We start from the raw sequence: 12,283 nt of genomic DNA, 5'->3' as shown, positions 1-12,283 counted from the left end.
AATCCAGAGGCCGTACACTTCCGAACACTGTTAGTGAACAACATCTGGGCTGGTCTCACCCACACGTTGCATCATGGGATTGTGCCATATGAGTCCGGGCTTAATTACCTTTATACAGCAATTAATTATAATTATTTCTCATGTGTGTAGCCACACAACATATCCTCCCATAATGCTTTGCACTACAGCGCCAGAAGATGTGCTTGGCCTAGGCCCTAGGGTATGGTTTGGGACACACCCACAGGGGTATTTAATGTGACTGAGCCTCCCATCACTTCTGCTCCCTACCTAGTGTGCACTTTCCTCATTTGGGACGTGCTTTTTGCCACCTCCCATTTCCCCCCATCAAAACATAGCAAGCCACACCCACATGAGACAAACCTGGAAATGGTCACTAGCTTGGAAGGAATATTCATAAATTTTATGACACTAAATATTGTGATATTTGTTCAGCACCGTGGTGTGTGTGTGTGTTTATTAAAGAAAGAAAAAAAGCTAGAGAGTACATCTCGGTACAAAATCCAACATTTTAATTGCATATAAAATTTTACAAAATGGTGAAGACAAACAGTCCGTTGTGTGTGTGTGTGTGTGTGTGTGTGTGTTCAGGCCGGAACCTGCAGTCGGTGTTTGCTGCTGCGTTCCACCTGTCTGTGATACTCCGCCAGCTTCATCCGCAGCTTCTCATACACCTACACACACACACACAGTATGATCATAGAATATTTTGTAGCTCAGGATATTAGCTGATGTTACAGATGGGCTGCGTCTCAAACCGCACATTATTTCCCTGGGTGGTGGTGGTATTATTATTATTATTATTATTATTATTATTATTATTATCATCATCGTCATCATCCAGAAGTAACCTGTTCCACAGAACATCAAATGCAGTTAGACACATAACAGGAGTGACGCCGATACGAGTGAACGACCCAATACAAAGCTACAAAAATGGTAACGGAGCTTGCCGCTGACTCCGCCCATTTTCCCAGGTTCGTGTCTCTCACCTGTGTGTTGCTGGGAGTCTGACTCTCTTTCAGGCTGTGCAGCAGCTGGTCGATGGAGGTGTACGGCAGCCAGACGAGTGGCGCCGTCACACTCAGCGGCATCTACATACACCATGGATACCAAGTGTCATGTGACCTACACAAACGCAGCAAAATCTCACAATCATGTAGTGTGTGTGTGTGTGTGTGTGTACCTCTATTCCGAAATACTGATGTCCCTTCCCCAGTAGAGCGTCCACATACTCCATCACGAGCTCAGCGGCCGAGTCCAGCAGGTCGTAGTTCAGGTAGAGGCGCAGCAGGGATGCAGCATCCACTTCCTGTGTACACACACACACCAAAGTGGCTTCATAAAGTGTAAGAGGAAGTTAATTGTAATTATACAGTCCAAAAAAATTCTCCAATCAGAATCTCACAAACCCCACCCCCATGTTTCACCCGTTCAAACTGTACGTTATTGACCTTATATGCGTTAAGTAGCCAATCAGGAACAGGTACACCGTGTGACAGCAGCCTGTTAATAACACAGCGATGATGCTGAGCATTCTGGGATTGATGCTTCTCCAGGTACGACGCCAGAAGTCTCCACGCTTCATCTGTTGCACTGTGAAGCAGGACAGCATGAGTTCAGTTACATACACATACTGATGCTGAGACAGCGCACGCACGCTGACACACACACACACACACACCTGGACTCTTTAGTGGTGATGAGACTGGGCAGCTGATTGGCTGATAACCAGTTCCACGCCTCGTTCTGGCTCTGATCCGATCCGTACTGCAGCTTGATGCACCTGGGACACACGACAGGAGTGTGTTATACACACACACACACACACACACACACACACACTCTCCTAATAATAAAACGCATTTAAAATCAATTCTACTATTTTAATAAAGTGAGAAACGTGACAGTGGGTTGTGTTTTATAGATACACGTGACGGTACAGGCTAGCTAACCGTACTCGCTCCACTGTACACCTGTATTATTAACACTACTCCTCACTTGAAGGTGAGTCCCTCGAAGACGGGTGTGAGAGGGAGTTTAAACGTCTCGCACAACAACGCCGCTGTGTCGAACAGCCCGGCCTGCACCAACAGAGACACCATGTCCACCGCCGACGCACTGCCTGTTCTCACACACACACACATACTTTGGTAAAGGTCGTTCACTTATGGCACATATGCTCAGGTAAGGGTGTGTGTCGTACCTGCTATAGCTGCCGAGGACGGGTCCTGCTGCGCGAGTGTGAGACGACAACGTGCGAGAACATACTCCTTCTCCAGATCCTTCAGCTCCAGGATCTCTATGTGACGACTCACTGCACATACAACACACACACACACACACACACACACACGTTATAACAGACACAAAAACATCACTGCCTTAGTCTTTAATTAGACAGTAGGGTATGTATGTACATAGATAGATCGATGTCCTCTGGTTGCCATGACAACAGTGCTTTCATTCCTTACAGATTTTATATAAATGTTTCTGTTTATAGTATGTTTAATGTAAGAATCAATGAAAGGAAAATAAAACAAAAAAGGTTCACAGTGTACAGTACTGACCGGACAGAAGGGATTTTTTTTTACCTGGAGGCGGAGCCAAATCCCCATCATGGCTGCGTTTGGGTGACGTGCCTGGCCTCTCACACTGAGAAACACCAAGAGGAAAAATTTCCATCTTATTAAAACAAATAATAATCTATTCTAATCTAATATTCAACATAAAACACATTTAGTTCATAAACTTGGATATAGTGGCAGTGTGTGAGCGAGGATGGAGGCTCACAGAAGGTCCGGACGAAGGCCGGATGATCCAGGCATATTCGGGCCGAATCAGACGCAGACAGTTCAGAGCAGACAGGTAGCAGTTCACCTGCTTCTGGAGACCCCTCAGAGTCCGAACCTCACGACCCAGACGCATCCCGTACTCGAACATCACTGTACCGGCTGCAACACACACACACACACACACACACACACACACACACACACAGCATTTTAACCAATACACTTATTAGTTTCTCTAATCTGTATGGAAGACATGAGTGGGCCGACACACGCCACCTCTTGCCTCCTACTGGATATATTCTGAACCGCAGTACAGACGGCGTTACCTTTCCTGTAGTTGTGGCGGTTAATGTGGAAGGCGTAGAGCAGCTCGTAGTAATTATGGGACATCAGGTCAACAGCACGGGCACGAGACTCGATGATCCCCACCACCTACACACACACACACACACACACACACACCAAAAATGGCCCCACGTGAATCAGAGTGAAAATTTTCTTTAGCTTTCAGCCATGATTACATTCGTATATTAACCAGAATCTGTTGCTATGGTGTAGTTAGCTACCTAGCTTATTCTTCCCTGTAAAAAGTGTGTTTGTATGTGTGTGTGTGTGTATATTGACCTCCTCATGCAGGTTGATGTAAGGGAACTGGATGAGATCGTGTAGCTGAGCGCGCTCACACAGGACCACCACCAGCTGCCGGAGACAGTCCAACTGCCTACACACACACACACACACACACACACACACACACACACACACCATTCCTACAGTCTTACAACTCCCTGCACATGGACTCTCTAAATGTCAGTGTCGATCCACGCTCTCATTTTTTTCTTTTTAGATGTTTCATTTTTTAAAAAAAGAAAAGAAAAATAATTTCCTCCATCTGGTGGCTTCAGTAAAAAAAAAAAAAAAACCAAACAAAAAAAAAAGTAAAAAAAAAAAAAAAGTTCTTTCAAATACTTTACTGATATTTTCAGGGATCTGTGATATAAAACAGTTAATTTTATACAATAAATAAATAAATAAATAAATAAAATAAATAAATAGGGGAGTATTTTATTTCACAGCTTACTGACGCCATGCAGAAGGATCCTTATTTCAACTAGAGCATTACTGTGTGTGCGCGTGTGTGTGTGTGTGTACCTGCTGGGATCGGGGTTCTGGGTCAGAGCTTCATACGCCTCCCTGTTGTGACCGAGATCCAGATGGTGTTTAAAAATACGCGTCCACAGAGCTGCCTGTGTGTGTGTGTGTGTGTGTGTGTGTGTGTGTGTGTGTGTGTGTGTGTGTGTGTGTGTGTGTGTGTGTGTGTGTGTGAGAGACAAAAACAAACAATAATATGAAAGTTAGTGCACAAATGATAACTAAAGTGTGAACGGTGTGGAAAGTTTCTGTACCTGACTGCGCTGGTCGTTCACAGCCTCGGATACGGCCAGTGTGGCTAACTGAATCACAAGATCTGGCAACCCAATGTCCTCCAGGAGTCTTAGGACCTGAAACACACACAGCCTTAGCACATTCAGTATCGATATCAACAGTAATATAGTCTAGAACCTGCGTGTGTGTGTACCTTGTTGTAATAGAGTAATCGTGGTGCTGTAGTCCCCGCCTCCTCGTCCTCTGAACCTGTCAATCTCTTCAGAAACTCCTCCTTCTCCACCTCAGGTGCTGCCTCCTGGAAACACTGCAGCGCCTACAATAAGATAAAAAAAAAACATCATCAAAGCTGTACGTCAAAAGACTTTATGAAAGAAATAAAGCTTGGTGTGAAGTGCTGGTGTGTGTGTAAGGTGACCGATCTCCGTTTTACCTTCTGACCTTCTCCACAGGCCAGGTACGCCTGACCCAGAACAAATCGACACGATCCCACGTTAGCCTGGCACCACGGCCCGATCAGACGCACGTATTCCTGTAAAAACATACACACACTCCAATGATCACCAGAAAGGACACAACTCTTAACTCATGTGTTCTGTTCGCTACTTAGCAAGAGTCATGCATCATATTGGGACAGAAAATAATATTTAAAATGGCTGCCTCCTTCCAGCAGGCGTGTCTGATAAATTAGTGCTAGTAGTAGTAGTAGTTGTAACACACACACACACACACACACACACACACACACACACACACACACACACACACACACACACACAGCATTAGCTCACCTGGAGCTGTGTGTACTGGCAGTTTCCCATCATGCACTCCGGGAACAGGAAGTTGGGGTTACTGGGCCACCTGATCATGGTGATGTAAGGCTTCAAACACACTCGAACACTGTGTGTGTGTGTGTGTGTGTGTGTGTGTATATAGAGAGGATACAGTAACTGGGTCAGTAGATGCACTACACTGGAGATGAGCTGGTTCCAGTGCAGGCTGGTGATGTGACTCTCTGGCGCCTCCCTCTGGCCAAACAGCTGCAGCACAATGGATTTACGTGCTATGTTTTGATAAAACAGCTCCACTACAGTCTGAGGACTCAACACTGACACACACACACACACACACACACACACACACACACACACACACACACACACACACACAGGTTAGAAATATGAATACATTCTGAATGTATATGTATATAAATACATGGTCACACTCCTGACCCCGAGTCTGAGTCATACCTGATCTGTTAGCCGTGCTCACCGTGGAATCGGACAGCTTCAACACGGACAGGTGCTGCAGGTTAGCGTCTCTGAAACACACACAAAGTGTGTATGGTTGGATTAGCAGATCAGGTTATACGTTTGTGCTCTGTGTGTGTGTGTGTGTGTGTGTGTGTGTGTGTGTGTGTATACGTACAGTGTGTCGAGCGGTACAGGTGAGGCAAGGGTCTGGCTGAGCTGTCTGAGCAGGTGATAACTGCAGAGCAGGTGTGAACAGCGTGGGATCAGATCCTGCTGCAAAAGCAGATACTGAGCGTTGTCTGCCAGGAGCACCTATCTCACACACACACACACACACACACACGTTTTACGTATGTCCTTTTCAATTTCTTCTACCAGATCATCTGTATGTAGGGACTCACGTTGTCTCCGAGGCGCAGGTACAGGTGTTGCAGGATGAGCAGGTCTCTGCAGATCAGCGCTCGAGTCATGGTCATGTGACACACGGCCTGACACACAACGCTCACCGCCACGCTACTGCTGTACAGCTGAGACAGACTGAGACGCACGTTCAGAGACCGGCCTACAACACACACACACACTATTGAGCTTTAGTGACAGTACAAGAGTACTGTTAGTGAGAAGTACAAGAGCAAATGCTAAGTGACTACCAATAGGACTGAGGGATGGAGATTCCCCCTCCGCCCCCAATTTGTTCCTACACTCAGCTCTTGAGCCACTCAGTGAGCTTTAAGTGCTTAATTTAGCCAAAATATAACTATTTCTGTACATCAATCCATTTATACCCATCAAATCTGTGGCAAAGTGTTAACGTTTCATTAATTTAAGCCCCACCCCCAGTCACCAAAAAGCACCGGTCATGTGATAAAATGAATAACAGAGTGTGTGTGAGAAACAGGCTGGTTAAATACTGATGATTTGTGTATGTGTGTGTGTGAGAGAGAGAGAGATCTCACCTGTGTGTGACAGCACTGTGTCGGGCGTGTCGAACTCCGCCTCCAGGTCGAGCTCTCGGAGCAGGGTGCTCATCGCAGCCACTGGGTTTCGCACATCCTGCATCTTGTTGGTGATTTCGTCAATTAAATCATTACTGAAACACACAGACGCTTAGCAAAAGCAATGGGGTCCGCGTGTTCATGTGCACGTGAAGCAGTGTGTCTGTGTGTGTGGTACTGACTTGTCATTAGCCAGCAGGTTCTCCAGCACTTGTTCTGCAGCTCTCTCTGGAGACATCAGCATCTCCACCGCTCTATCCATCACACACGCCATCTGCCCCTGCAAACACTCACTCACCAACCGCAAACACTGCACCAGCTGCAGGACATCCCCGCCCAGCTCCGGTTCTGAAACGCACACACACACACACACACACACACACACACACACACACACACACACACACACACAGGATCTGTGATGAGATTGCTAAAACCCCCCCCCCGATATGTTTAACCGTGATGAAATGATATCGGCGTTAAGCGTGAGTGATTACCGTCAACTACAGGTGTTTCCTCCTCGGAGAACAGGTACTCATCAGAGCACAGGTACAAGTGATCCACGGCAAAGCAGGGCAACAGGAACGACACGAAGCCCTGATGAAACGTTATTGATGAGCTATCTATGACTGATTTGAATCGTCACAACAGAATCAGTATAAATGATTCGTCAGCTCAAATCATGCAGGCAACAAAAGGGGCGTCGCCTGACATACCGCGATGGAAACGTTTAAGTACCAATAAACACAATTACACCTTGAACACCCTGAAGCCACTCCCATCCCCCCCATTAAGTGTGTATTTGGTACCTTCTTGAGCAGGCAGACCATAGCTGTGGACTGGTCCACGTGCAGGGCGAGGGGGGTGGACAGAGCCTCCTGGTACTGTAGACAGCAGGCATAGAACTTGGACCAGAACTCCACCTGCAGCATGCGGTAATCCTCCTGAGAGAACTCGAACTCCGTCACACTGCTCTGGAGCTGAACACACACACACACACACACACACACAATTAATCACAGTTATCATGAGGTGCACAGAACAGAACGGTGCTGGAGACACTGTACATTTCACCTCCTCATCAATAACTATCTAATTCCCTACCAATCCTCACAATTACAGGAGTGTGTGTGTGTGTGTGTGTGTGTGTGTGTGTGTGTGTGTGAGAGAGAGAGAGAGAGACCTCATTCTCTACAGCAAGAGTGACTTCTTTCTTTAGTGTTTCCCATGTTAAGTCGAGGAATCGCTCCATGCCACGTTTGTAAATCTGCAACAAAAAAAAAACAATGATTCATTTCATCTAGTGAGAGAGAGAGAGAGAGAGAGAGAGAGAGAGAGAGAGAGAGAGAGAGAGAGAAAGTGAGAGACTGGTAGAAGTTGAATCAGTGTGGAGTCTTGTGTGTGTGTGTGTGTTTACCTGTAGTGCCTTTACGATAGCAGCAGCAGTGAAGCGCAGAGGAGAAAACAGAACATCCAGGTACGTCTCCTGAAGAGAGGAGAAACAGCACTGACTTTGTGATTTACCGAAAACACTAACGTATTTATCTTTAATCTGAGGATATAGTGGGGAGCGCAGTACATTCTCAACATTTTCACAAATCGCTTGCCTAAAGTGCAAATTTTGGGGTTTCATAGTAATCAAAAAGCACTTGGAGAAAAAAAGTGGACACTTGGGGGTGGAGGAAAAGGGACGGGGCGTCCAGAAAGTCAGTTAATATCAGAGAGTTCAGAATACCTACACACCTGTCAATCATTCCAGATTCATATGATGATTAGTGTTCACACACACACACACACACACACACACACACACACACACACACACACACACACACACACACACAAAGAGTTCAAAAGCTGGCCTAGTTCTTACTCTAGGATCCTGCTCAGCTCCAATGTGAACTTCCTCCTCTGGAGCGGGCTGCACAAACACCTGATTCCACATGCCTGCTGCGTTACTGCAAACACACACGCACACACACGCGTCAGCGTGCTCACAAACTCAAACTGATCCACTGTTAGCGAAGTGTGACACTTACTGCTCAAAGTTGATGTACTTCACCACAGTCTGGTTATCATCATCCACCCACAGAGCCCAAATATCAGTGGAGGTTAGAACAAAGTCCACTAGAGTCTCCTGAACCACACACACACACGCACACGTACATGTTTTGGTACCAGAAAATGCAGGAAAAAAAACATTTGCACATCAATACTGAGTGTTTAAAAACATCCAGCAGTGCAGAAATTTAAAGCAAGAGCAACATGACTGCTGTCAGAGCCATCAGGGTGGGTGTGGTCTAATATTCCAATGAGAATGCTTGATTGACAGCTCTCTGCCCAATAAGCACAGCCTGCTGCTCAACTTAATTAGAAATAAACAGTGAGAATGAGAGTGAGACAGTGGGACATACTCGCTAGGTGTGTGTGTGTGTGTGTGTGTGTGTGTGTGTGTGTGTGTGTACCTGTGTGCTGTAGATAGTAGAGATGTGCTCTAGGCTGTAGCGCACGTTGTTACTGGAACCGAGCTGCAGAACGCAGAACTGACTGCGTTGCGGAGCGGCAACGTAAACACACACACACACGCCTGCAGAACCGGACACACACACACGCAGACGGTGAGACACGCCCACGCTGTTCCTCAGCTCGGCCCGACCCACGGGGACGTAGTCCAACACATCGGCCACCAACACACACTGCTGCTCCTGGAGACAGACACACACACACACACACACACACACACACACACACACACACAATTATACCTTTAATCGCCAATCACTGGACTGAGGGGGCGGAGCCAGAATGCAATCATTGTTTGTTGTTATAGCAATATGGCTTTATATCAGTTCATCCTGATGTCCTGCCCACTCCTGAGATTACCCATAATGCAATGCGAGCGTGAGAATCAGACGTCGTTACACACCTTATACGACCAGACGCGCAGTTTATGATCCTGACACAGAGCGAAGATGAAGGTGTCGTCCTCCATCGGCCACACGGATAAACTCACTGCCAGGTCGCACGGGCTCTGGTCCCCTCTCACACACACACACACTTACACTTATAGAACTTTTAATAAAAACACGCTGAAGATGAATCTTAATTTACTATGGTGCTGTAAACAAATAAATGTGAGGTATAATTACTGTAAACTAATTAATTTTGGCTTTATAAATAAACCGAAATCATGACACCCACACTTTTGTGCAGTGAGGAAGAGGAGAAAATCTTCATCACTCACCTGATGGCGCTGGGGACCCAGCCTGCTAATCTCTGCATGACTGAACTCTGCTTTAACTCCATCACTGACAGTGAACCTGCACGCGCAAACAACGGAAATTAGAAGCCACCAATTAGCAAAATGCCAATTCATACAAGTACAGATCATGAAAATTGTTTTTATTTTGTTTGTTTTATTGAAAGTCTAGAAGAGTGCTCATGTTACCCTGCTGATCGCAGGGGGGTAAAGTAACTATGGTGATGCCCCCGGTGGGAGTGGCCAAAGCAAAAAGGGCATGACCATGCGTGCTGAGCCAGGTGGATGATGTGACGGGGCTCTGAGTGAACGACAGAGTGAAGGAGTGAACGGCGTCCTGAACACACACCTTCCCCACGTCAGTGAACACACTCTGCATCTGCAGCTCGGCCACCGGCTCCTACGCGCGCACACACACACACACACACACGTTACAGTCACTATATACTAACAAGTAAATCAAAAGTTCTATATAATTTCACAAATAAAAAGTTTCTGTACGTGTTTTTAGCTTGACTGGATCACAAGCACTATTTATTTTGTCTTCTTCTTTCTCCCTGACTGCATCTACACTCCTCACAAACGCTCAAGAATAAAATTATCTACACATCAAAAGGTGTGTGTGAGAGAGAGAAGAGTGACACTCACGCTGTGGTACATGCGTGTGGGGTGGGGCAGCACCATCCTGTGCACCGACTGGTTGGTGACGATGAGGACTGTGACATTGTTGAGTGTCTCGTGGATGTGAACGCCTCCGGGAAGCACGGCGCAGTTCAGGATCTTAAGACGTAGCGAGTTGTTCAACAGGTTCACGTCCAGAGACTGTTCCACCAGCTGAACTGTGTCTCCTGATGTGGACCTGAACGCACACAGCACAGCGCAGAACAGCACAGAATTGTTGAATTCTGCTTCTGGTTAGTCAGTGGGTGTTGGTTAATTTTGTGTTTCATTTCTCACATAACTCACCAGTGAATGAATCTGTTGCTGGTGAGAGACAGCAGTTTCCCACTCTCCTCATAAGAGAACGCCCCAGCGCTGTCTGCAAGCCTCCCGCCACCAGGGGTCGCACTCACACCTGCACACAACACCACCCCATCAGCACATTGTCCCCTTACACACAATAAACACACAGATCTCACTTTGGACTTATTCATAAACATAAATAATAGTCATGGGAATTTCAGCTCTTGAGTGAGTCAGATTATTTGATTCGGCCCACCAAAACGAGTCGACTCACCTCAAATATATTTTCTAAACCTGACAAATTCGCACAAACACACAAAAAGAAACGAGATTTCTCTAATTCCAAGAAAGCATTTTAATTAAATGACACTGAACCGGAAACAGCGTTGCCTACATACGCACAAAAATGGGTCGTATACGTGAGTCGACTCTTAACGTTAGACTTAAAAAGAACCGAATCAGAGAGTCGACTCGTTGCCGAACGACACATTGCTAATACACAGACGGTGTTTATACACAGCGTTATAACTTTACCAGGTCCAACTACATCTCAAGTCACTATAGGTGGACATTTACTGATTTGTAGCGCTGTACAATGTGTACCATCACACCACTCACTCATTCACACACTCACTCACTCACACACAACCGTGTCAGCGCTGTATTGATTATAAATCAACGGTCGTTTTCCCACTGACAGACACGGTAAAGGGGTGCCAATACTACAAGGACAGCAGTTAGTAATCGTACACCTGTACAGCCACCTGTGTGGGTGTGACGCTGATATAAACGGTGTTTTATATAAAAGCTTGCGGTTTATTTTTAGAACTTGCAGCTCTGAGGTAAAATGCGCTGCCACAAGAATACACTTAATCATAAAATAACGTCACAAAAGAGACCATTAAAAAAGACTCTAAAAATAAATTATTTATATTTACACACATCTGTAGGGTTAAACAGAGATTCCAGTCAGTTTAGAAAGGGTTAACCAAATTTAACCCGGTAACCAGCCAAGTAGCTAACTAGCGTAATATTAGCCTCGGTACGGCGCACGCGCTGTCAAACTCACGCACTGTTTTTGTAAAATATATTTTTATTATCATTCAAAAGAGCAGTGCTATGATCAAACATACGAGATACTTTAATCTTTACCCAGATTAATGGTGAGATCCCGAAACCGGGAAACTGTCTCCCTCTCAAACCCGCAGATCTCTATAAAGCTTCTCTCCAAGGCAGCCGCCATTTTCCGCGCGCAAGAACACCGGATGTGACGCATTAAGAAACGCGTAGAGTTAAAAAACGTGCAGGAGCGTGTTGCACTCTCTGTCGCCCCCTCTGGTGTGGAGTCACAGCTGCACCCATTTATTCCACTGTTTTGTGTGTGTGCGTGCGTGCGTGTGTGTTTGTTTATTATATTTTTGTCGTTTCATTTTCTTTACTTTGTAAAAATACATTATTGGGACATTCTTAAAACATTTACATAGTAACAAAAATAATTACAAACAGTGCTTATAAACCATAAAAATATCAAATGATTTTCATGTTAAGTACCCTTTCAGTTTTAATACAGCGATTTAATATAGGAGACGTTTTCTTAAAGTGAGGAGATGTTTA

At 45.7% G+C, this 12,283-nt stretch overlaps 1 protein-coding gene across 1 annotated transcript; it reads right to left on the bottom strand.

Moving 5' to 3' along the window:
* Positions 1-509: 509 nt before the first annotated feature.
* Positions 510-11,953, bottom strand: nup160 (nucleoporin 160). The gene is made up of 35 exons (XM_053682139.1): positions 11,822-11,953; positions 10,673-10,781; positions 10,355-10,565; positions 9,896-10,106; positions 9,692-9,767; positions 9,374-9,488; positions 8,913-9,152; positions 8,487-8,584; positions 8,321-8,405; positions 7,865-7,933; positions 7,631-7,714; positions 7,257-7,427; positions 6,945-7,044; positions 6,630-6,795; positions 6,409-6,542; positions 5,854-6,014; positions 5,628-5,764; positions 5,450-5,520; positions 5,145-5,307; positions 4,991-5,060; positions 4,633-4,731; positions 4,393-4,515; positions 4,220-4,315; positions 3,966-4,060; positions 3,438-3,534; positions 3,140-3,245; positions 2,812-2,972; positions 2,613-2,673; positions 2,225-2,335; positions 2,020-2,143; positions 1,703-1,804; positions 1,473-1,614; positions 1,205-1,330; positions 1,011-1,112; positions 510-692 (listed from the first exon to the last, which is right to left on the bottom strand). The coding sequence occupies exons 1-35, from the start codon at positions 11,943-11,945 to the stop codon at positions 606-608; spliced, it is 4,227 nt and encodes a 1,408-aa protein (XP_053538114.1). The 5' UTR covers positions 11,946-11,953; the 3' UTR covers positions 510-605.
* Positions 11,954-12,283: the final 330 nt, after the last annotated feature.

This window comes from Ictalurus punctatus, chromosome 8 (genome assembly GCF_001660625.3).
Source record: "Ictalurus punctatus breed USDA103 chromosome 8, Coco_2.0, whole genome shotgun sequence".
Lineage (NCBI taxonomy): Eukaryota > Metazoa > Chordata > Actinopteri > Siluriformes > Ictaluridae > Ictalurus > Ictalurus punctatus.
This window is presented reverse-complemented; position numbering and strand designations above follow the sequence as displayed.

Coding starts and splice junctions, on each gene's coding strand:
- nup160 (XM_053682139.1), bottom strand. CDS start 11,945: ATGCGTCACATCCGGTGTTCTTGCGCGCGGAAAATGGCGGCTGCCTTG. Junction 8,406..8,486: donor AAGTACATCAACTTTGAGCA/GTAAGTGTCACA, acceptor GTGTGTTTGCAG/TAACGCAGCAGGCATGTGGA. Junction 4,061..4,219: donor TGAACGACCAGCGCAGTCAG/GTACAGAAACTT, acceptor ACACACACACAG/GCAGCTCTGTGGACGCGTAT.